Source organism: Scyliorhinus torazame, chromosome 9, assembly GCF_047496885.1.
Source record: "Scyliorhinus torazame isolate Kashiwa2021f chromosome 9, sScyTor2.1, whole genome shotgun sequence".
Taxonomy (NCBI): Eukaryota; Metazoa; Chordata; class Chondrichthyes; order Carcharhiniformes; family Scyliorhinidae; genus Scyliorhinus; species Scyliorhinus torazame.
Window position 1 is genome coordinate 271,814,751 of NC_092715.1, and position 26,654 is coordinate 271,841,404.

Consider the following 26,654-nt stretch of genomic DNA (forward strand, 5'->3'; position numbering starts at 1 on the left):
CCCCCCCGCTCGATTCTCCGGCCCAGATGGGCCGAAGTCCCGCTGATAAATTGCCTGTCCCGCCGGCGTGGATTAAACCACCTTTTGAACGGCGGGACAAGGCGGCGTGGGCGGGCTCCGGGGTCCTGGGGGGGGGCACGGGGCGATCTGGCCCCAGGTGGTCCCCCACGGTGGCCTGGCCCACGATCGGGGCCCACCGATCCGCGGGCGGGCCTGTGCCGTGGGGGCACTCTTTCCCTTCCGCCTCCGCCACGGTCTCCACCATGGCGGAGGTGGAAGAGACTCCCTCCACTGCGCATGCGCGGGAAACTGTCAGCGGCCGCTGACGCTCCCGCGCATGCGCAGCCCGGAGATGTCATTTCCGCGCCAGCTGGCGGGGCAACAAAGGCCGTTTCCGCCAGCTGGCAGGGCGGAAATTCCTCCGGCGTCGTCCTAGCCCCTCAATGTTTGGGCTCGGCCCCCAAAGATGCGGAGCATTCCGCACCTTGTGGGCGGCGCGATGCCCGTCTGATTGGTGCCGTTTTGGGCGCCAGTCGGCGGACATCGCGCCGTTTCGGGCACATTTCGCCCTATATCTGTAAATCAGTTCACAATGAATGAAATGTTTAGGCTCAGACTTTCCACAGGAGGTGCTCCAATTTCAAACGAGTGGATTGTTGGCACCCACAAGAAATTCCATTCACTCTTTTTAACAGTTTGTTATTTCTCTGGGGTCAGGGTGATTTCTTGGTTAATTTACAGGGCAAATCAGCAACCCCACAGTGCAACTTACAGGGCAAATCAGCAACCCCACAGTGCAACTTACAGGGCAAATCAGCAACCCACAGAAGGTCCCAGTTGGAACTAATGGAAGTGCTGGTCCCAGTGTAGCAGGCTTTTCAAGGGCGGGTTTATGATGCCCAGCTGGGCAGGCCTCCGCCCACCAGCGGGAAAGCTCGCATTCTGTAAGTCTCACAGAGAGATCAAGCGATATGACTCCATGGGTCTCATGAGGGTTATTACATGCTTCCTGCCCCCTACCCCCAAAGTCCACAGTGGATTGTTGCCTGATTGCGCTTCTACAAGCTGTGGGGACGTGTCAGGGACTATATACCGTGCACGTCCAATGGGCATCTATAAGAATCAGAAACATTGAACCCATAAATGTCCCGGCGGGTTCGGTGCCATTTCCAAGGGTGGAGCGAGGGTGTTTCTGGTGTTCCTGGCAAGCCGCACATTGCTGTACCATTCGCTCGATGTCGCCGTCGAGTCCTGGCCACCACAAGTAACACCTTGCGAGCATTTTCTTCTTTGAAATACCTGGGCGTCCGCTATGCAAATCTTGTAAGATTGTGCGCTGACCCGGCCGCGGGATGACCACGCGATCTCCCCACAGGAGGATGCCACCCTCTACACTGAGCTGTTGTTGCTTCATAAAATAGGCCAGTGCAGGGCCCGTTGTGCCCATGTGCAGATTTGTGCGGCTATCACGGGTAGGGTGTCCATGAAGTTGCGCGTTAACATGGCATTGTCCGTTACCGGCGGGGTGAGGGGGGTGCTTACAGGGAGTGGGAGGTGGCTGAGGGCGTCCGCACGTGCGATTTGTGCTCCAGGACAATGTTCAAAGATGTACCCGTAAGCCGCCAATATCAGTGCTCAGCTATTGGTGGAATCATCTTGTCCTCCTTAAAGAGACCAAGTAAGGACTTATGGCCAATAGTCAACATGAAATGATGCCCAGAGATGTACTGGTGAAATCTTTTTCCTGTGTATATCACAGCCAGTCTTTTATCTCTCTGCGCAGTGGCTCTCTGCATCGGGCAGGCTTCTGGAAGTATATGCTATCGGGCGTTCCGTCTCATCGTCCCATCAGTGGAGTAGCCCTGCTCCAATGCTGTACGGGGAAGCATCGCAAGTGAGGGTGAGTTACCTCAACGGATGGTGGCTTAAATAACAATAACTGGCGTCACTCTGGGAAATGCTTCCTCCTGCGATGCTTTCCTTGCCCATTTTTCATCAATAGCGCCCTATAACGTAGCCAGATTTGGGATGAACTTAACATAGAACATAGAACGATACAGCGCAGTACAGGCCCTTCGGCCCACGATGTTGCACCGAAACAAAAGCCATCTAACCTACACTATGCCATTATCATCCATATGTTTATCCAATAAACTTTTAAATGCCCTCAATGTTGGCGAGTTCACTACTGTAGCAGGTAGGGCATTCCACGGCCTCACTACTCTTTGCGTAAAGAACCTACCTCTGACCTCTGTCCTATATCTATTACCCCTCAGTTTAAAGCTATGTCCCCTCGTGCCAGCCATTTCCATCCGCGGGAGAAGGCTCTCACTGTCCACCCTATCTAACCCCCTGATCATTTTGTATGCCTCTATTAAGTCTCCTCTTAACCTTCTTCTCTCCAACGAAAACAACCTCAAGTCCATCAGCCTTTCCTCATAAGATTTTCCCTCCATACCAGGCAACATCCTGGTAAATCTCCTCTGCACCCGCTCCAAAGCCTCCACGTCCTTCCTATAATGCGGTGACCAGAACTGTACGCAATACTCCAAATGCGGCCGTACCAGAGTTCTGTACAGCTGCAACATGACCTCCCGACTCCGGAACTCAATCCCTCTACCAATAAAGGCCAACACTCCATTGGCCTTCTTCACAACCCTATCAACCTGGGTGGCAACTTTCAGGGATCTATGTACATGGACACCTAGATCCCTCTGCTCATCCACACTTTCAAGAACTTTACCATTAGCCAAATATTCCGCATTCCTGTTATTCCTTCCAAATATTCCGCATTCCTGTTATTCCTTCCATAATAATTTACGAGCCCCAAAATCAACCTCAGCTCGGTTGTGTTTTGAGGTGTCGGGGCTCCCCTGACAGCTTGACGTTTTCCTCGACTGGATGCAACCCGTCCTTATTGGCGCAATATCGAAGGCACATGAATGCTTTCGCCAAGAACACACACTTGTCCCTCTTCAGGCGGGCACCCAGGTCTGTAAACCGCCACCTCTTCCAAGTTGCCCAGGTGCTCATTCGCGGTGACTCCTGTAATGAACACATCGTCCAGGTAGACAGCCTCGCTGGGAAGCCCTTGCATGTTTTCCATCACCTACTGAAAAATCACAAACGCTGATGATACCCCGAAGGAAGCCGGGTGAATTCTTACCACCCTCTGTGGATGTTGATGGTAACATACTTCCATGGTGCCACGTCTAACTCCAATTCAAGGTACGCCATGGCTCACAGTCGAATTTCGTGAATGAGTGGCCCCTGGCTTACTTCGCATACAGGTCTTCTGCACGCGACATGAGGAACTGGCCCAAATGGGAGGCCCTATTCGCTGTCATCTTATAATTGCTGTACTTGTCTGACTGACTTGTCTGGTGTCAACAATGGGACTACTGGCACTGCCCACTCTGCAAATTAGACCAGGCATATGATGCCCAAGCTCTCTAGTCATGTCAATTCATTGTCTACTTTTGAAAGCAGGGTGTTTGAGAGTGGTTGGGCCCTGAAGTATTTAGGTTGGGCCTCCGGGTCAACATAAAGTTTCGCTCTGGCCTCCTTTATTTTTCCCAGGCACTCCTGGAAAACCTCCAGATACTTTCAGAGGACTTTGTACAGGCCGCCAGTACCCATCCAGAAGATTTGTTGCCAGTCCAGGCAAAATCTCTGTGACCAATTGTATCCTTAAATAGTCCAGGTTCTTGCACCACCAGCAGTGGTAGCCTAACTGCCTGTTGTCTGTGGGTGACTGAGGTCACCGTAGTACCAATGATGGTCAACGACCCCTTGGTGTAGGTTGCCAGCCAGGCCTTGGTTTCACTCAAGCCCAGGAGAAGATTTGTTGACTGATAATAGAGCCAGCAGCCCCTGTCGATTTGCATGTCCAGGGGGTGACCGTTGACTTGACGCTTTATCTTAATTGGGGCTACTTTGGGGCTGGGATGCAATTCAGCTGCATTAAATCTTCCTCCTCGGATGGGGCAATGTGCAAAACCCTGGCTCGGGGCATCTGTGTCACCTGGCCAGGGCGACACGTTCTCTGTCGGTTCTGGTGGCCTCAACCACCACAGGTCCTGCGAGCGCAGGTGCAGCACTGTTGTGGGTACACCTCCTGGCCTTCCAGGGTGATGTCCCGATGGACCATGGTGGCCCTTGGCCATCGAGTCTGTTTGCGATATTGTACTGTCAGTAGTTGTCTTGGTGGACTGAATTACGGGAGCACTGTCCTCGGAGGCCGACATTCTTCGGAAGGGGAGTTGCCCAGCACTGTGAACGTCATAATCAACAGAACCCTGGAACATCCTGGATCTCTTTTTCCACATTTTCACGGAGAGGGACAATTTTTTGGCACTTTTTCAGGTCCGTGGCCGGCTCTGCTTCTAGCTTTCTCTGGGTTGCCATATTGTTGGTTCCACACATCAAACGATCTCTTGTCATCAGGGAGGGATGGACTGAAGTCACAATGTTCTGCTAACTTACAAAGACGCGTTCAGAATTCCGTCACCGGGTTCACCCGGCTGTATTGAACTGGTACCGTTGCATGATTATAGACAGCTTGGGGGTCATAGTGATTCGTGACAAGTTCCACAAGCTCGCTGAAGGATTTCTATTCTGGAGCCACAGTGTAGGCGAGGCTCTTGATCACGCTGAATGTCTGGGCCCAGCAGACGGTCAGAAGCATTGCCTTCTGTCAATCATCTCCGCTGGTACCGATTTCCTAGTACAATTACCGTATTGGCTTGATATACTGGGCCCAGACTGCTATGCCTGTTTCAAAGCCTCCCAAAATGAAACATTTTTAAAATCCTGCTGACCTCACTCCCGTATTGGGGTATTCCGGTGAGGCCAGGACGTCCAGAATCACAGTGCTGTTTTTTTCCCTCGTCGCCAGTATAAAATCTCAGGAGGCCCGAGAAGGTCAGTTGAACAACGTTTATTTAACTAATGTAAAGGCCACAAAACAACTTCCAACTCAAAGGTCTCGGTCGGGCTTCCTGAAGTGCCGGTCCTTCATAGAATTTACAGTGCAGAAGGAGGCCATTCGGCCCGTCAAGTCTGCACCGGCTCTTGGAAAGAGCACCCTACCCAAGGTCAACACCTCCACCCTATCCCCATACCCCAGTAACCCCACCCAACACTAAGGGCAATTTTGGACACTAAGGGCAATTTATCATGGCCAATCCACCTAACCTGCACAACTTTGGACTGTGGGAGGAAACCGGAGCACCCGGAGGAAACCCACGCACACATGGGGAGGATGTGCAGACTCCGCACAGACAGTGACCCAAGCTGGAATCGAACCTGGGTCCCTGGTGCTGTGAAGCAATTGTGCTATCCACAATGCTACCATGCTGCCCCCGTGCTGTCCTAGTCCAGGCCGGCTTTTAAAGGGGGGTTTACGAGTCCCAGCTGGGCGGGACTCCGTGCACTAGCGGGGTAACTTGTATTATACGAGACCCACGGTAGATCGATCAACGTGTTCCCATGGGTCTCAGGAGGATTATTATAATCTTGTTTTTGACATGTGGGCATAGACTTAACTGAAAATTGGATGGTTTCTCTGTGGTAGCCCGAGCTACATTGCCAGTTGAAAGTCTACCCTACGATCTTGTTTAATTCACAGTTAGGATTTCACAAGTATAATTGCATTCAGTATCATGAATTTTGGGTTCATCTTTCACATTCTGAATCACGGAGCCAGAAATCGGTGTTGCAAGATTGTTCATATTTTACCAGAGTGTATTTACAATGTTAAATTGAAAAATTAAAATCCATTTCTAAATACTGATGCTATTTTCTGCCAATGAACTATTTAAATAATTCTAAAACTGGGAGTACGTGCTACATTTGCAGAACAGCTTTTAGATCCAATTCTTATGTATTAAGTATCCCTTGTGACTAGCTATATGAGTGCCATGGCAATTCAAAGGTTTCCTTTTGCAGCAGTGTTAATATCTGCGAACGGTTATATTTATTTTGCATTCTGTTTTTCCCGAATTGACAACTTGAATTCCAAATGTACCCTAAAGATGCTGGTGATATTTGTGTAGAGGAGCTGGGAGCTATTGGTGGTATTTTGCGAATTGTGTATTAACTTGTAGGGAGTAATTTAGAGGAGATAATACTGTTGTGTGTCGTTGTAACAAGTGCCATATGGTCAGGTAATGAAAGCTGTCATCGCATTATTACAGAATGACAAACATCATGTTAAATATAATAATGTACAGCACAGGAAATGCTCATATTCATTTGTCTTTAGGAGGAATATGTAATTGAAATAATTTGTGTACTGCAGCCCAGGGATGTCAGAGGAATTATTTCATTTCATCATCTCCAATATAGAAGAACAACTGTAATTTTTAGAGAGGTTGCATGTTTTACTTCCAGGGGTCAGGTAAAACTGAAAAAGACAGGGAAAATTGCCTCGGGTAAGAATCTTGTAGGCATTTTGTATGTATGTCTAACTTGTCTTAAAAAGAGACAATAATATGATAAAATGTATAGTTGTCCAAAGCTGACAGGGCTGAATTGTTCGGTCAGACATTAATATTGGATGTATTATATTACTGAGCTGCAATGTCACATGGAAATGTCTACTAGACTGGGGCTTGAAATGTATTAGAACCTTTTTCTTTGTATTCTTTAGTGTAATAGGCAGTTAAAAGTTGACAGCAGCAGTGAGTAGTATTACAGACTATAGCCTTTCTTGTACAAGTCATTTAAGATGAGGGATCAGTCAGAATATATTCTTCATTTTTCAAGTGCTTAAATTTAATTCTGTACGGGCCCTACAGCGAAGGATTTTTCAACATGTTTTATGCTTGCAAATCTTACTGCATTGTCTTTGAGAAAATTCAATTTAAAAATGAGATTTTGTCTGATTAACTGCTAAAATGTTCCACTGTAAGAGATGTTATGACTTTCTATTCATACAAGGTTGATGAAAATTCAAATCTATTTAAAACTGCATTGCTCTTCAGCCCATTTTAGGTAAAATTTGTTCGGTGGTAGATTCTTATTTTTTATATTATAAGCTCCTGTACTAAATTGAATAATGTTATAATTTATGAAATCATTTTCCAAAACTTCCATTAAAAATAGACAATCCAGTTGTTAGCCAAAAAATGCCACTCTTCTATTGACTTGTTTCTTTGAGGTTTGTTGCATTGACTAGCCTGCCGCCCTGTCACTTACGCACCCCCTCCTGCATTTGCAGGGCTCCACCAGTTTTCAACTACCCCAGAATTGCATAGTGGTGATGTGACAGTTATCTTCAATTTTCGTGTCCCTTTTGCTGTTGACTAAGCATCTGCCGTTGCTGAGCAGAACTTGAGCACGTAATAGGATGAGGAGTTCAATATGTGTTCCACCACTTAATTAGCCAGGGGACCGAGTCCACTGCACATGCTGCCTAGTGTAGCAACGTAATTACAGGTTGAGCGTCACTTATTCGAAATGCAATACCTGTATCGGTATAGTTGTGAAACGTCGCATAGCTCACAGTTCTCGGGTGAACAACATGTTTTACTAGAAACATGATTTGGGTGGCATGGTAGCACAGTGGTTAGCACTGTTGCTTCACAGCGCAAGGAACCCAGGTTCGATTTCTGGTTTGGGTCACTGTGCGAAGTCTGCACGTTCTCCCCTTGTCTGCGTGGGTTTCCTCCGGGTGCTCCAGTTTCCTCCCACTTGTCCTGAAAGACGTGCTGTTAGGTGAATTGGACATTCTGAATTCTCCCTCAGTGAAGCCGAACAAGCGCTGGAGTGTGGCGACTAGGGGACTTTACAGTAACTTCATTGCAGTGTTAATGTATGTCTACTTGTGACACTAATAAAGATTATTATTATTTTGTCGCTCGAAAAAAAGTGCCGATTTCAGAGCTTTTCGAATTTCGTAACTTTGAATAAGGGATGCTCAGCCTTAATTAAAAACCATGTTTAATTCTTTGCAGTATGGACATGTAAGTGAAACTGTAGCCCCAATTCTAACACTATCCGCTTGGCGGGAACAAGACAGGTGAGTGGTTAAAATTGGGATTCCATCTGCCCCATTCCACTTCTGGATTCATGATTTTTATAAACTGATGAATATATTGAAACCTGGGGCCCATGATGCCATTGAAACCCTGACACTTTGAACTGGCAAGAAGAAAATTCCGAGCAGCATCCAATCTGCCCATTAATCCCTTGCAGGACTGGCCTTGGAGCATGAGTGACATGGCTGGAGCAGTATTTACAAGGGATCTCACTTGCAGTCATTTGGATTAATAGGAGTTCAGTGTTTTTTCTGACTATATTGCCATGTCATTTCACACCTTGGAGATTGCTCCTGTTACAGATTGGTGCAGCTTCCTGCAGCAGGAACTTCTGCTTGGTGGACAAGGGGACCAGGCTTTGCCACTGCTTAGAACCTTTCTCATCTCGGACTCCATCGAACTGGCTGCAGGAGCTGTTTCCCAAGAATCTTCCGATCTGTGATGCTCTGCTGCTTTAAGCATGTTACCAATGCACTTTTAAATACAGTCAGTCAGTGTATTAATTTCCCACTGGCTGCCAATAATCGGAATGAGGGGGTTTTGTCAGTTTCAGCAGTGACTATTTTCTTTTCGCTTTCCGAGCCACCAACTTCAATTTCAATAGTTCTTTTGCCTCTAGATGAAACGACCTAACTCAATACAGACAGGAAATAGGCTGGGACCTTGCGGGCCAAGTGATTGTGAGGTTCTGTTCAAAATAATGGGGGAGAATTATCCTTATGTTTCAAGCTAAGCCTAAAGTAATTCATTTCCTGTTTCAGGTCATTCATTTGGAAAAGAAGCTAAAAGCTATTCAGAGGGAAGCCAAAGACCTGAAGGAAACAAATGAAGAGCTGATCCAGGGTAAAGCTTTATTGAAAACTGCCTACAGCAAACTTCAAACTGAGTTTGATAATCAAGTAATTGAAATAGGAGAACTGATGAAGGCAAATCAACAAATTATGAGAGAGAAAAATGAGCTAGATACAATGATTGAAGAATTGAAAACAGAAGCTGCCTCTCTAAAGAGGCAAATGACAGACAGAATGAAGTTGAGAAATGAAAATGAGGAGTTATTACAGAAAATACAGGAGCTGCAGGAAGTGCTTGAGATGAAGACTGTTGCCACCAAAATCAGGACTGCAGAGGGAACAGGCGATGGCAGCTGTGCATGCAAAGCAACGGGCTACAATCCCAGAGCAAAAAGAAGGAAAAACAATTCCCTAAAGCGGTACCAGCGTTTTCTCAACCGATCCATCAAGGAGATGAGCAGAGTCTTTGAGCACTTCAGCAAGGATGGGTGGGAAGAAGTAACCGGAGCCAGGTACGGTCCTCATTAACTTGGCCCTGCAGATGGGACAGTGTGGATATGCAAACTGTAAGCAAATGGAGATTGGATTTCATATACTGTCGATTTCATATGCAGGGGAAAAAAATAATCCTGTCAGATTTTTGAATAGTCATGGGATGTCTTGCTTCAAGCGTATTGACTGAAATTTGCATGTGAAATTAGCTCCAACTGCATGAAGTTTTGAATTAATGCCAGGAAATCCAGAATAAGGCAATGCATGATTTCTTTCAGTGATGCCATTTCCATGCTGCCATGAGGCTTGAAATTGACAGTTTGGCAGGTTGATTTAATTTGCTGGCCCTTTGCATATTCACCACTGACAGCTAAGGATTCCCAGGCAACCCTGCTAAGTCAGTTTAGTTATCTTGTGACATGTCGATCCAGGAGGAGAAACCAATTTTTTTCCTCTTAATTTAGTTAGATAAATTTTGAATGACCTATTTTAGCTTGCTACCAGATGCTTACAAGCTGTTTAACATCCTTTAAATTAAGAACCATCCACACTAATTATTTCATGTATGTTTTATGCACAGTCATTGAACTAATGTTAATTGAATGATAGCTGAAAATGAGGTGTTTTCTTATTAATTTTCATTCAGGGGGTATTTACAGTTGTACTTTTCTGCATTAAGATTGAAACTCCTGGCTGTTGTAAAGCCTTGTTCTTTCAATAAAAACACACTTTCCCACTGTATTTCTATCTAGTGACTCCGAGGAGACTGCTGCTGAGAGTTTGGGAGAATTGATAGTGAAGACGGTTCAGCAAAGGATTCCACCAGCAACAAGAAGTACGGTAAGTAGGAAATATTTCAATGGAGACAAAAAGCTGATTTTACAGTCAGCAATCAATGTTAAAATTTGACTAAAGCCCCTAAAGGGACAACCTCTTAAATCTGTAGGTGGTATATGGAGTAAACTCAGTAATATGTTTTGCAGAGTACACTTTAGAGAAATGAAGAGAAAATAATTTTTCTCTTGCGTATGTGAGTCTGCTAGTAAATTCCAAGATGTCTTAAAGCAATATACTTGAAATAAATAGTGTCGATTGACATTTTTATAGCTCAGAAAGGTCTGTTAGGAATGCAGGATATTAATGATATGTGGAATTTATTGAAAAAAATCTAATTGTTTTGAATAATCTGTGGCCATATATCTATGAATACAAATTGGAGAATTAGCTTCTGATCCATTAAAGCCTGTAATGTTTAGTATTCTGAATCTTTCTCATTTGATGTCTTAGTTAAGACAACAATATAGTCCATCTGTTTTTATGCTGTAAATTTTGTAATCTTGGTTATGATAAATGATAGATGGCTACCATTATAATGGTACAGTAGTTCTGCACTTGGTAATTAATGAACAGTATGATTAGTTTTGGCGTAAGTACTGCTGAATGTTCAGGTTAATGTGAAATACATGACCTGCTGCTTTCTAGAATATGATAATCTCGTAATTTGGATTATTAACTTTTATTTCTGAAATTATGTGCCTGTCATACAGTGTTTGCTATGAATGTTGACCATAAAATTAGAAATTTGCTGTCCAAATCACACCAGCCTAATTTTCTTGCACTTTATAGGGGCTTCATTATTTATTCATCTTTAATTCTTTATCTTCCGGTTGTTTGAGCCATTTTACTTTAATTGCGAGCAAGTGTTTTCCCAATCAGTCATGCCAATAGAGTTAATTAAATTTACATCACAGAAGAAAGAAGTTGGAGGAAGAATCATGTCAAATAACAAAAGGACATCGAACATTAAGGGTGATTTTTACTGCCCCTGAATCAACTTTCAAGAAGTGGGTAGAGGGAATGTAGGTTTTGCATTGTGTGCAGGACTCCTTCCTTTCACAGTACGTCAAAAGTTCAACAAGCGAGGGAGTCCTGTTGGACCCAGTAATGAGAATTGAACCAAAACATATCAGAGAAGTAAGCGTATGGGAACATCGAGGCAACAACGATCATAAAATAATAAGATTGCAGCTAAAGATTGAGAAAGACATAAATAAGACAAGGACATAAATTAGCAAAAAATAATTGTAACAAGATGAGAATAGAACTAAAGAAAATAAACTGGAAAAATGTGTTCTCAATGTTTACATTTGCAGGGTGTTACATGTGAGGTTTAACCTTTTTATACATTTGTAGGTAAGATGATGAGATGAAAAGCAAAGTATGTAAATAATTTTCGATTGGTGAGACAGCATTACTACTTTGGTTACTTAATGATGGTAGATGTTGAGTAAATACATTGTGTGTGACTCAATCGAGTAAACATGTATAATAGAAACATAACATTGTTTTAAATGACATTGTTAAGAAAATAAAGGCAGTTTTAAGGTTTTTTTTGGTAAACATTAGAAATAAGGTATGGTTTTAAGTGGGTTTAATTTAATGTTTCTGTGTCTTGAAGAGTAAAACCTATAGTTAGATTCATGCTGGACAAAGGTATTTGTATGTGTGGGGGTTAGTTTCAATTCCAACTGTGATTCTATTGTGCTTATTCTTCGGCACGAATATATAAACTAGCAGTGGTTGCTTAGCAACTGAGACCTTGTAAAGTAGGGAAGCGTTTAAGTTTAACTAATTTGATTGCAGTTGGAGATAGGTAGTGAGAGAGAAGGCAGCTCTCACAGCTCTGCTAGAAGCAGTTGGTTTTCGAAGACTCAAGAGGGAACAGCATTCTCAGTCCTGCTAGAAGAAAAGCTATACTATGATGTAATGGTCACAAAGGCAGATGCCAGAAACCTAGGGCGAAATTCTCCGGAAACGGCGCGATGTCCGCCGACTGGCGCCCAAAACGGCGCAAATCAGACGGGCATCGCGCCACCCCAAAGGTGCGGAATCCTCCGCATCTTTGGGGGCCGAGCCCCAACCTTAAGGGGCTAGGTCGGCGCTGGACGAATTTCCGCCCTGCTAGCTGGCGGAAAAGGCCTTTGGTGCCCCGCCAGCTGGCGCGGAAATGACATCTCCGGGCGGCGCATGCGCGGGAGCGTCAGCGGCCGCTGACGACATTCCCGCGCATGCGCATTGGAGGGAGTCTCTTCTGCCTCCGCCATGGTGGAGACCGTGGCGGAGGCGGAAGGGAAAGAGTGCCCCCACAGCACAGGCCCGCCCGCAGATCGGTGGACCCCGATCGTGGGCCAGGCCACCGTGGGGGCACCCCCCCGGGGCCAGATCGCCCCGCGCCCCCCCCCCAGGACCCCGGAGCCCGCCCGTGCCGCCTTGTCCCGCCGGTAAGGTAGGTGGTTTAATTTACGCCGGCGGGACAGGCATTTTAGCGGCGGGACTTCAGCCCATCCAGGCCGGAGAATCGAGCGGGGGGGCCCGCCAACCGGCGCGGCGCGATTCCCGCCCCCGCCGAATATCCGGTGCCGGAGACTTCGGCAACCGGCGGGGGCGAGATTCACGCCAGCCCCCGGCGATTCTCCGACCCGGCGGGGGGTCGGAGAATCTCGCCCCTGAAGTCCAGTTAATTAAGGAAGCTAGAGAAATGAAGAGAAGTTTCCAAGAAGTCTGGAGTAAACGGAGTAAAGGAAACTGGTAAGCAGAACACATTACTGTTCAGTAAAATAACAGAGAGTTGAAACGGTAATGGGTTGTGCCAGAAAGGTATCTGCAGTCGTGCTAAGGTTTGTGAGAAAGCACTACAATTTGGGAAACATGATTTGAAATAATTTTGGAACTCGGTGTCTGGACCTCGGAGTTTGCGTAAAAGCCTGAAGGGAGAGGTGTAAAACATGAAAGCGACACACTGATGGAAGCAGTGGAGAGAAAGCATAATTTTTGAAAGTGATTTGGAAGCCGGCGTGCAGTGAGACAGGGTGGCCCATGGCATAAGAATCATTCTGGGGTGATTTTGAGGAAAAATCCACCGACATTCACTTGGGTTCAGAGAGGGGTGTGTCTTACCACAGTCATCTTGTGTAGTTAAAAGGGATTTTGTGTGTTAATGAGACCATTGTAGTTTAAGATGTACCTTGTAATCCATGTTAATCTTAAAATCTGTGTTTAATTGTTCAGATAAGGGGAAATTATGGTCACTTAGTCAGCTCTCAACAGTGGCTAAAAGACTGAACCAGAGCCATGACAGTTTCAAGACGGTGTGGAAAGATCGATTCATTCCAGAAGTGATGATATAAAAAATAGGGCTTGGTTATTTTCTAAACAAACTTTATTGAAAGAAAAGAAAATTTTAACTTCAACCCTAACAATCACAGATTACACTTGGGATTCTATGAGTTCCAATTAAACAGCACTTTACAGAACATGCAACTGCATTTACACTGGAAGGCAAAAGCATTACTTGCATTTATGAAACAATTTTTATTCTGTTAGGGACATCCTTTCAGAACCCTTGTCCAAAGCCTGCCTCGGTGTCAACTTTCATGACTTCTCTCAGTCAATTTCCAAAGCTTTCTCCCCTGTTCCTGTTCGGAACAGCATTCTCACTCTCTCTCTCTCTCTCTCTAAGCTCCTCCCAGCCCCTCAAACAAAGGTTCTCTGCTGGGGTTTCCAGGCTTGAACCTATCATCGTTATCTTGGCTGTTTAATTTCCCAATTCCCGTTTATACTAAAGAACAGAGCCATGCTATTAATATGAAACTAATCTCCCATTGACGGGCAAAGAGGCCATCAGACTCTGCAATTGGCTAATAGCTGGTCAGACAGGAGTGCCCCAAAGAACAATGGATCTGGGGCATCCTGTGTATCCCCACTAATGAGATTAAGCCTGATTGAGGCACTGTAATCCGGCCAGGTGTGGGTGTATACCGCTGACTCTGTGCTAGCAGGTCCCGCCCCCCCCCCCCCTCAGCCTGTTTAACCCCTAAATTGCTTGCTACATTGAGGTCTCATTTCTGGATCTAATTTCTGAATATCGGAACAAGGGAGTAAAGAAGTATGATATCATCATCACATTTTTTCATGTTTAATAAATGTTTTTTCTTGTTAGAGCTAATTACCAGTCCTGTGACTCTGTTCCACCCCATTTTAGAAGAAGAAATAAAGGTTATGGGCCTAGATTCTCCGATTTTGAGGCTATGTCTGGAGGAAGTGTCTGGTTTTAAGCTCTGACCGGTGCGGGGCTAGCTACCACGCCACGTAAAATGCACGGCCTTCCCGATATAAAGGCCTGGGGTATTGCCGGTCAGTGGCCGCGCATGCGCAGGGCGATGATTTTCAGCGGTCGCGCTGTACAACATGGCGCTGGCTGTGCGCAGCCCGACCTGCCAGATAGTGTCCCCCTGGACATCCCCTCCCCGGGCAACCCCCCACCAGTCTTCCCAACTCTCGCCGAAGCCCCCCAGGCCAGCAGGGGAGCATCAGGGGAGGGCCTTCAGATTCGATCGTAGAATCCCAGCTATGGTCTTTTGAGCTAAGGTTCCATTCTGGGATCTATCGGTCCAGTTATAACATCAACTGCGATCCCAACAACATCCAAGATGTACTGTTCTTACAAACAAGTGCACTCTGAGATAATAACTAATGCACATAAAAATATATTTCATACACTGGAGAAGAAGAAGAAGAAGAATCTTTATTGTCACAAGTAGGCTTACATTAACACTGCAGTGAAGTTACTGTGAAAATCCCCTAGTCGCCACTTTCCGACGCCTGTTCGGGTACACAGAGGGAGAATTCAGAATGTCCAATTCACCTAACAAGCACGTCTTTCGGGACTTGTGGGAGGAAACCGGAGCACCCGGAGGAAACCCACACAGACACAGGGGAGAACGTGCACACTCTGCACAGACAGTGACCCAAGCCGGGAATCGAACCCGGGTCCCTGGAGCTGTGAAGCAACAGTGCTAACCACTGTGCTACAGAGCAACCTAGTCACGGCAGTCAAATTACACAGGGGAAGCTAGCATCTCCAGGACACTATTGAATCCAATGCATCAGAGGCCATGTCAGGTTTGGTATTTATTACCATCTTACCTCAGAAAATATTGTAAAAGAGTAATTTAAATGTTGGAATTAATTGTTAAAGCAAAACACGTTCACACAATTTTAGAAAAAAACACAAATAAAAGTTGAATACATTAGTAATGAGATAAAGACATCAAAGAATTTTCTTTTAGCCGTCTTGATATCAATAAAGGTATCACACCCATTGTTTTCGGAAGTCTGTGATCCCTATTGTTCAACAGGGTGTTAGGCCCCTGGACCAGACCCCGACATTTGTTCGGATCCCGGATCAGACCCCAACATTTGTTCGGATCCCGGACCAGGGGCGCGATTCTCCGACCCCTCACCGGGTCGGAGAATCGCCGGGGGCCGGCGTGAATCCCGCCCCCGCCGTGTCCCGAATTCGCCGCCACCGGAGATTCGGCAGGGGCGGGAATCGCACCGCGTCGGTCGGCAGAAATCGTGCCGGTCGGCGGGCCCACCCCCGGCGATTCTCCGGTCAGCGATGGGCCGAAGTCCCGCCGCTGTCAACCCACGCCAGCTGGCGTGGATTGAACCACCTTTCGAATGGCGGGACAAGGCGGTGCGGGCGGGACCGGGGTCCTGGGGGGGGGGGGGCGCGGGGTGATCTGGCCCCGGGGGGGTGCCCCCACGGTGGCCTGGCCCGCGATCAGGGCCCACCGATCCGCGGCGGGCCTGTGGTGGGGGCACTCTTTTGCTTACCCCTTCGTCATGGTCTTACTATGGCGGAGGCGGAAGAGACCCCCTCCACTGCGCATGCGCTGGGATGCTGTGGGCGGCTGCTGACGCTCCCGCGCATGCGTCGCCTGGCGAAGTCAAATTCCGCGCCAGCTGGCGGGGCGGAAATCAGTCCGGCTCGGGCCTAGCCACTCAAGGTGAGGGCTCGGCCCCTCAAGATGCGGAGAATTCCGCACCTTTGGGGCGGTGCGATGCCGGACTGATTCGCGCCGTTTTTGGCGCCAGTTGGCGGGCATTGCGCCGATTGCGGAGAATCCCGCCCCAGAACCCAACATTTGTTCGGATCCCGGACCAGACCCCAACATTTGTTCGGATCCCAGACCAGATCCCAACTTTTGTTGCGATCCCGGACCAGACCAATTTGTGTTACTACTGTAAATTCTATGATAATTTATGATTAATCTAGGACAAAGGTTCGGCACAACATCGTGGGCCGAAGGGCCTGTTCTGTGCTGTATTTTCTATGTTCTATGTTCTATCCGACAAGAATCCCAAACAATTTAAAACATTTAAAGGAAAGGACACAATGACTCTGACCAGTAGGTATTTTTTAATGTTAAAAAGTTAAAACAGAATTAACTACATCAAAGAAAATAGCTTTACAATTATAGTTAAACAGTTCTTAAACACAAGGAAAAACTTAGACTTATTGTCTATAACTGTTACTAACTTCAATTAAGCAACCCAATACAGTTCAAATGTATTTATAAATAAAGTTAACAGGTTACTTGCTCAGTTGTGCAGACCTGCGGAGAGAGTTTATTTCAAGAGCAGATTCAGTATACTTATGCTCAACTGAGCAGAATTTGACAAAACTACAGTTCAATTTAAAATCCTTCTGTCTTGTTAGACTTAAATCATATAGCAAACTACAATACTGCAGACAGACCTGGCTCCTCCCATTACTTATATCATTCGTATCCCACTAAGATGTCATATTACCTGCGTAGCTAGGGCTAAATACAACCCTTCATAAATGATCTACTCTCCAAGAAATCTCCAGCAATCATAACAATATCCAATTAGCCCTCTATATGTAAACAAATAAATGGTTAGAATCAATCATGATCGCACCTTTTATGACTTCTTAATTCCCGCTTTTGCAAGCACATAGTCTGGATACCTTAACCTAGGTTATTTCATAATATTACTGCAACAAGTATATACTTTAACCCTGGCTTTTAATAACATTACTTCCATACATATAAAATATAATATATAATCATTTCTACATTCATCATAAGGGTACACTCCCCACTGGTGCTGAATGCAGAGACAGAAGTAGGGATTGACACTCTATGAGCCTGGTTTGCAAACATAAAACTGGAATAAGCTTTTGACAGACTCAGCTCTAACGCAAGAGCTTAGTTAAAAGTTATTTTGTTTAAACTGGGCAAAATGCCTCATTGCCTGGGGAAGCATAGTGTGTTCAGCATTTTCTATTATTACATAAAGACAGGTTGGATTGATAAAAATAAGTGAATCCAATATTGTGTAGTACACTTTCTGTATGCTTTACCAATTGTAGCTGGTCTCGTCTTGCCAAGAGTTTCCATAATCCACAGGGAAAAGATTAGCGAGATGCACATAAAAAGCTTAAAAACATGAAAAGCATTGGTACTGGCTTAAATGCCAAGAGGGTCCAATTGTTATATGTCTGAGTTGTGCTGTTGTGTATTTAGATTATTACGGTGCCCCTAAACACTTGGCGTGCAGGAGGTGCAGCATGCTTCTGTCCAAGAGATTTTCTAAGGCAGGACACACTTTTGTAATTTTTAGCCTGTTGTTTTTGAAAGTCAGTGTATGAACACTGCCATTGATGACTGTGTCAGAGAGAGCTTTGACAAAGGATGTATCCATGATTTTGAAGGACTTCTATCCAGGTTCAAGGGCATAATGTCAGCTCTTAGGGCAGCATGGTAGTATAGTGGTTAGCACAATTACTTCACAGCTCCAGGGTCCCAGGTTCGATTCCCGGCTTGGGTCGCTGTCTGCGCGGAGTCTGTACGTTCTCCCCATGTGTGCGTGGGTTTCCTCCGGGTGCTCCGGTTTCCTCCCACAGTCCAAAGATGTGCAGGTTAGGTGAATTGGCCGTGATAAATTGCCCCTTAGTGTCCAAAATTGCCCTTAGTGTTGGGTGGGGTTACTGGGTTATGGGGATAGGGGATAGGGTGGAAGTGTGGGCTTGGGTAGGGTGCTGTTTCCAAGAGCCGGTGCAGACTCGATGGGCTGAATGGCCTCCTTCTGCACTGTAAATTCTATGATTCTATAGTGGTGAATGAAAAAAATATCCCCCAAATGACTTTTTGTTCAAGCCAAATAGGTTTGTTATTCTCTTTAGTTAGCAAGGTGGTGACACAATCAAAAGGAACCACTTATAGTGCGGCGGTTTTGAGCTTCCTTGGAGCATGGAAATTCTGACCCGCTCTTTACCGTAGAAACTTGAACACAATTCTAAAATGAAAGAGATGATGTTATTTTCCCTGCTGCTATTATTCAAGCAGAGTGCCCCAGTGATGTTCTTGATATCTACTATCAAGTAGTCAACAGAACATTACATCAAAGGCTGGCATGTGCTTGAATCCTTGGTAAATGCTGCTAATAATAACTCCCGCTTATTGTCACACGTCGGCTTCAATGAAGTTACTGTGAAAAGCCCCTAGTCGCCACATTCTGGCACCTGTTCGGGGAGGCTGGTACGGGAATTGAACCCGCGCTGCTGGCATTGTTCTGCATTACAAGCCAGCTGTTTAGCCCACTGTGCTCAACCAGGCTTTGTACTAATACAAAGCTTCAAACTAACCATTTCAGAACTGTGCATGTGGGCCTCAAACAGAACCCATCTCTCCCTATTTTATTAACCGATTCATAAGAGCATAACAAACAGGAGTAAGGGTAGTTTGTACAGCTCATCGAGACTGATCCACCATTCAGTACGATCACGGGTATCTCCAATTCCACTTCCACGTGCACTGCCTATATCCCCCTGATTCCCTGAGAGACCAAAGATCTGTCTGTCCCAAAGTTAAATATATATAACAATGAAGAATCCGCAACCTCCGGGTCAGAGAATTCCAAAGATACACAACCCTTTAGTGAAGACATTGTTACCCACCATCTAACCCATAGAACATAGAACATTACAGCGCAGTACAGGCCCTTCGGCCCTCGATGTTGCGCTGACCTTTGAAACCACTCTAAAGCCCATCTACACTATTCCCTTATCATCCATATGTTTATCCAATGACCATTTTTTTTTTTAACAATACAGCGCAGTACAGGCCCTTCGGCCCACGATGTTGCACCGAAACAAAAGCCATCTAACCTACACTATGCCATTATCATCCATATGTTTATCCAATAAACTTTTAAATGCCCTCAATGTTGGCGAGTTCACTACTGTAGCAGGTAGGGCATTCCACGGCCTCACTACTCTTTGCGTAAAGAACCTACCTCTGACCTCTGTCCTATATCTATTACCCCTCAGTTTAAAGTTATGTCCCCTCGTGCCAGCCATTTCCATCCGCGGGAGAAGGCTCTCACTGTCCACCCTATCCAACCCCCTGATCATTTTGTATGCCTCTATTAAGTCTCCTCTTGACCTTCTTCTCTCCAACGAAAACAACCTCAAGTCCATCAGCCTTTCCTCATAAGATTTTCCCTCCATACCAGGCAACATCCTGGTAAATCTCCTCTGCACCCGCTCCAAAGCCTCCACGTCCTTCCTATAATGCGGTGACCAGAACTGTACGCAATACTCCAAATGCGGCCGTACCAGAGTTCTGTACAGCTGCAACATGACCTCCCGACTCCGGAACTCAATCCCTCTACCAATAAAGGCCAACACTCTATAGGCCTTCTTCACAACCCTATCAACCTGGGTGGCAACTTTCAGGGATCTATGTACATGGACACCTAGATCCCTCTGCTCATCCACACTTTCAAGAACTTTACCATTAGCCAAATATTCCGCATACCTGTTATTCCTTCCAAAGTGAATCACCTCACACTTCTCTACATTAAACTCCATTTGCCACCTCTCAGCCCAGCTCTGCAGCTTATCTATATCCCTCTGTAACCTGCTACATCCTTCCACACAATCGACAACACCTCCGACTTTAGTATCGTCTGCAAATTTACTCACCCACCCTTCTGCGCCTTCCTCTAGGTCATTGATAAAAATGACAAACAGCAACGGCCCCAGAACAGATCCTTGTGGTACTCCACTTGTGACTGTACTCCATTCTGAACATTTCCCATCAACCACCACCCTCTGTCTTCTTTCAGCTAGCCAATTTCTGATCCACATCTCTAAATCACCCTCAATCCCCAGCCTCCGTATTTTCTGCAATAGCCTACCGTGGGGAACCTTATCAAACGCTTTGCTGAAATCCATATACACCACATCAACTGCTCTACCCTCATCTACCTGTTCAGTCACCTTCTCAAAGAACTCGATAAGGTTTGTGAGGCATGACCTACCCTTCACAAAGCCATGCTGACTATCCCTGATCATATTATTCCTATCTAGATGATTATAAATCTTGTCTCTTATAATCCCCTCCAAGACTTTACCCACTACAGACGTGAGGCTCACCGGTCTATAGTTGCCGGGGTTGTCTCTGCTCCCCTTTTTGAACAAAGGGACCACATTTGCTGTCCTCCAGTCCTCTGGCACTATTCCTGTAGCCAATGATGACATAAAAATCAAAGCCAAAGGTCCAGCAATCTCTTCCCTGGCCTCCCAGAGAATCCTAGGATAAATCCCATCAGGTCCCGGGGACTTATCTATTTTCAGCCTGTCCAGAATTGCCAACACCTCTTCCCTACGTACCTCAATGCCATCTATTCTATTAGCCTGGGGCTCAGCATTCTCCTCCACAACATTATCTTTTTCCTGAGTGAATACTGACGAAAAATATTCATTTAGTATCTCGCCTATCTCTTCAGACTCCACACACAATTTCCCATCCCTGTCCTTGACTGGTCCTACTCTTTCCCTAGTCATTCGCTTATTCCTGACATACCTATAGAAAGCTTTTGGGTTTTCCTTGATCCTTCCTGCCAAATACTTCTCATGTCCCCTCCTTGCTCGTCTTAGCTCTCTCCTTAGATCCTTCCTCGGTACCTTGTAACTATCCATCGCCCCAACCGAAACTTCACACCTCATCTTCACATAGGCCTCCTTCTTCCTCTTAACAAGAGATTCCACTTCCTTGGTAAACCACGGTTCCCTTGCTCGACGCCTTCCTCCCTGCCTGACCGGTACATACTTATCATGAACACGCAGTAGCTGATCCTTGAACAAGCCCCACTTATCCAGTGTGCCCAATACTTGCAGCCTACTTCTCCACCTTATCCCCCCCAAGTCACGTCTAATGGCTTGCCCTTCCCCCAGCTATAACTCTTGCCCTGCGGTGCATACTTATCCCTTTCCATCATTAATGTAAACGTCACCGAATTGTGGTCACTGTCCCCAAAGTGCTCTCCTACCTCCAAATCCAACACCTGGCCTGGTTCATTACCCAGAACCAAATCCAACGTGGCCTCGCCTCTTGTTGGCCTGTCAACATATTGTTTCAGGAAACCCTCCTGCACACACTGTACAAAAAACGACCCATCTATTGTACTCGAACTATATCTTTTCCAGTCAATATTTGGAAAGTTAAAGTCTCCCATAATAACTACCCTGTTACTTTCGCTCTTATCCAGAATCACCTTCGCCATCCTTTCCTCTACATCCCTAGAACTATTAGGAGGCCTATAGTTCCTCCTAATTTGAACAAATTGACCTCTCCTTTCCTGTTTCTAACTTCAGCCCATACTACCTCGGAAGAGTCCCCATCTAGCATCCTCTCCGCCACCGTAATACTGCTCTTGACTAGCAGCGCCACACCTCCCCCTCTTTTGCCTCCTTCTCTGAGCTTACTAAAACACCTAAACCCCGGAACCTGCAACATCCATTCCTGTCCCTGCTCTATCCATGTCTCCGAAATGGCCACAACATCGAAGTCCCAGGTACCAACCCATGCTGCCAGTTCCCCTACCTTGTTTCGTATACTCCTGGCATTGAAGTAGACACACTTCAAACCACCTACCTGAACACTGGCCCCCTCCTGCGACGTCAAACCTGTGCTCCTGACCTCTATACTCTCATTCTCCCTTACCCTAAAACTACAATCCAGGTTCCCATGCCCCTGCTGCATTAGTTTAAACCCCCCCAAAGAGCACTAACAAATCTCCCCCCCAGGATATTTGTGCCCCTCAGGTTCAGATGTAGACCATCCTGTCTGTAGAGGTCCCACCTTCCCCAGAAAGAGCCCCAGTTATCCAGAAATCTGAATCCCTCCCGCCTGCACCATCCCTGTAGCCACGTGTTTAAATGCTCTCTCTCCCTATTCCTCATCTCACTATCACGTGGCACGGGCAACAACCCAGAGATAACAACTCTGTTTGTTCTAGTTCTGAGCTTCCATCCTAGCTCCCTGAAAGCCTGCCTGACAAACTTGTCCCCTTTCCTACCTATGTCGTTAGTGCCAATGTGCACCACGACTTGGGGCTGCTCCCCCTCCCCCCTAAGGACCCGGAAAACACGATCCGAGACATCACGTACCCTTGCACCTGGGAGGCAACATACCAAACGTGAGTCTCTCACGCTCCCACAAAATCTCCTATCTGTGCCCCTGACTATAGAGTCCCCAATTACTAATGCTCTGCTCCTCTCCCCCCTTCCCTTCTGAGCAACAGGGACAGACTCCGTGCCAGAGGCCCGTACCCCATGGCTTACCCCTGGTAAGTCCCCCCCCCCACAAGTATCCAAAGCGGTATACTTGTTTCTCAGGGGAACGACCGCAGGGGATCCCTGCACTGACTGCTTTTTCCCAGTCCCTCTTACAGTTACCCACCTATCTCCAATCTTTGGTGTAACTAATTCCCTGAAGCTGCTATCTATGACCCCTTCTGCCTCCCGAATGATCCGAAGTTCTTCCAACTCCAGCTCCAGTTCCCTAACTCGGTCTTGGAGGAGCTGGAGATGGCAGCACTTCCTGCAGGTAAAATCAGCAGGGACACTAACTGCATCCCTCACCTCAAACATCCTGCAGGAGGAACATTGCACTCCCTTCCCTGCCATTCCTCTAACTTTCTACCAAGATCTGGCTAACAACTAAATTAAATTTTTTATAAAAAATAATAATAATATAATAAAATATGGTACTTACCTCAGACCAATGGGTTTTATTATTAGGTTAGAGGAGGAGGGCGGGTGGGAGACACTACACGTGTAGTGTCTCGGGTTTCCTCTCCACCAGAATTTATTGGTGAGGGTCTTCCAGACGTCCGCAGGTCGACTTCCTGTTCCCGCATAAAACACTAATTTAAATTTAAAAAAATTCTCAGCTCCTGCTGAAATTGACTAACCAGCCAGCTCCACTCCCGCCGAAATCGACTGGCCTGCCCCTGCAAAGACAAGTGCTTTTAAAGGACAGACTTACCTCCCAGCAGCCACTTCCGCACTGCTCCCGCTGAAACTGACTCACCAGCTGTTCTCCCGCCGAAATCGACTGGCCTGCCCCTGCAAAGACAAGTGCTTTTAAAGAACAGACTTACCTCCGAGCAGCCACTTCCGCACTGCTCCCGCTGAAACTGACTCACCAGCTGTTCTCACGCCGAAATCGACAGGCCTGCCCCTGCAAAGACAAGTGCTTTTAAAGGACAGACTTACCTCCCAGCAGCCACTTCCGCACTGCTCCCGCTGAAACTGACTCACCAGCTGTTCTCCCGCCGAAATCGACTGGCCTGCCCCTGCAAAGACAAGTGCTTTTAAAGGACAGACTTACCTCCCAGCAGCCACTTCCGCACTGCTCCCGCTGAAACTGACTCACCAGCTGTTCTCCCGCCGAAATCGACTGGCCTGCCCCTGCAAAGACAAGTGCTTTTAAAGGACAGACTTACCTCCCAGCAGCCACTTCCTCACTGCTCCCGCTGAAACTGACTCACCAGCTGTTCTCACGCCGAAATCGACTGGCCTGCCCCTGCAAAGACAAATGCTTTTAAAGGACAGACTTACCTCCCAGCAGCCACTTCCGCACTGCTCCCGCTGAAACTGACTCACCAGCTGTTCTCCCGCCGAAATCGACTGGCCTGCCCCTGCAAAGACAAGTGCTTTCAAAGGACAGACTTACCTCCCAGCAGTCACTTCCGCACTGCTCCCGCTGAAACTGACTCACCAGCTGTTCTCCCGCCGAAATCGACTGGCCTGCCCCTGCAAAGACAAGTGCTTTTAAAGGACAGACTTACCTCCCAGCAGCCACTTCCGCACTGTTCCCACTGAAACTGACTCACCAGCTGTTCTCCCGCCGAAATCGACTGGCCTGCCCCTGCAAAGACAAGTGCTTTTAAAGGACAGACTTACCTCCCAGCAGCCACTTCCGCACTGCTCCCGCTGAAACTGACTCACCAGCTGTTCTCCCGCCGAAATCGACTGGCCTGCCCCTGCAAAGACAAGTGCTTTTAAAGGACAGACTTACCTCCCAGCAGCCACTTCCGCACTGCTCCCGCTGAAACTGACTCACCAGCTGTTCTCCCGCCGAAATCGACTTAAATTTAAATACCCTTAGTGTTGGCGAGTCCACTACTGTAGCACGCAGGGCATTCCACGCCCTTACTACTCTCTGAGTAAAGAACCTACCTCTGACACCTGTCCTATATCTATCTCCCCTCAATTTAAAGCTATGTCCCCTCGTGCTCAAGGGGCCAGCTCCACCTTACTCGTGCACATTGTCGCGACCCCCTGGGCTAGTGTCAATTCCAGCCCCACTGGACCCAAAATCGCAACACAATTGAAATTAATAAATATCTCTTCGAAAAACACCCAAAGTCTTTTGCCTTAGTGGCCCAAAAACTACAGTCAACAGGTGTGTAAATTTATGCACAATTAAGTTTATTAATAACAGTAACTATAATTAAATATGCAGCAAATACAACAGTTAACCATCATCTAATTCCTAACTCCCCCTGCTCGACTTAAAGACACATGTCCATTAAGCATCCTTGGATCAAAATGATAACAGCAAAAATGAAGAAATGTGAAATGCGGGAATCAACAGGAAGGGTCCTTGCAGCATAATCTCAACTCCTCGTCTGTATTGCCACAATCGGTTAACTAATGTACATGTATTGTTACTTGACTACATTGCAGTCTGCAGAAGATTACAATTTAAATCATAAAGTTCCAGGCGAGTGCTTTTGTAGTCCTCAATATCAAGATCAAATCATCTGAAAACTGCCATTGATAATAAAGCAACTGCTAAATAGGTTTCCACAAACAGGAAATTAGTTGTTTAAAACATTTTAGCCCACTGGACTGTGTTGCATACTAGAAATTCACAATTTATTTTCATACTGACTAGCTGAGAATTGCCTATTGGATCTAGAACTTGTACAAGGAGTTTATTGTTCTAGAAATCCTTAAAATTGTTCTAAACTAAGGAATATTTTGTGTCAAAATGTATGCCAATTCTTTATAGAGAATAATGTCATAAAACTGTTTAGTTGTAAAGCAATTCATGTGAAAATTTTCAGATAAATATCAGCTGGATTTGTCAACAAAAGTCTGAGGAATTGCATTAAACAGCCTTAGTTCACAGGCCAGAAATAGATATTTGGTGCTGCTCTGAAAAGAAGTTCCTTAGTTCGGATTATCCAATGGTTTGAAAATCTGAAAAGATGATGGAATTCACCTTATCTAATATTGCTCAGAGCTCTCATGTCCTCTGTTGCTTGCATCTATTTAGGCAATTTCTCAAGAAAAGAGAAAACAAAGAAATCGATGGCTGAGAACAGTGAAATCTGAAACACAGGTTGCTGTACCACAGTCACATTCCACAGGTATTTGGTTTGTTATCGTGAGACCTTTTGACGGCTGGTGCAAGTTAGAAATGTTGAAGTTTAAATAATTGGTTATGTTTTTATTCATATGTGTGTATCTGTAAAATATATTCTAAGGAATGCATTCATCGCACAATGTAGAGTTAAACTTTGTTCACTAGAAAGAATCACAGGACAGACAACTGAAAGGAAAAACATACAATGTGGCAAAGATTAATGGTAAACCAGAGGATTGGGAAAGTAAAAAAAAAAAATGACCAGAAAATAAATAAAGAGGGAGAAGATAAACTATGAGGGTAAGCCACCAAGTAATGTAAAAATAGACAGTAAGAGCTTCTTTAAATATATCAAAAGGAAGAGAGAGACCAAAGTGAACGTAGGCCCCTTAGAGAATGAGGTTGGGGAAATAATAATGGGGAACCAGGAAATGACAGAGGAGTGAAATAAATATTTAGTGTCAGTCTTCATGGTAGAAGACACTAGGGGCTTTTCACAGTAACTTCATTGAAGCCTACTTGTGTCAATAAACGATTTTCATTTCACTAATAATATTCCAACAATACTAAATAGCCAAGTGGCAAAAGTGGGGGAAGAAATAAATACAACTATCTCTCGAGAAAAAGTACTATTGAAACTAATGGGGCCAATGATTCCCCTGGACCCAATGGGTTGCATTGTAGATATTAAAGGAAGTAGCTTCAGAGATAGTGGATGCTCTGCTAGTAAT

General features: G+C 45.9%; 1 protein-coding gene across 8 annotated transcripts in view; it reads left to right on the forward strand.

The window, feature by feature from the left end:
* cntln (centlein, centrosomal protein) overlaps positions 1–26,654 on the forward strand; it is a 725,020-nt gene that overhangs the window by 365,355 nt on the left and 333,011 nt on the right. For all 8 annotated transcript variants that reach the window (XM_072517511.1, XM_072517513.1, XM_072517506.1 and 5 more), the window contains exons 16-18: positions 8,804–9,345; positions 10,078–10,165; positions 25,834–25,927. In XM_072517511.1, the coding sequence (XP_072373612.1) occupies positions 8,804–9,345; positions 10,078–10,165; positions 25,834–25,927 (724 nt within the window). The remainder of the gene's footprint in view (positions 1–8,803; positions 9,346–10,077; positions 10,166–25,833; positions 25,928–26,654) is intronic.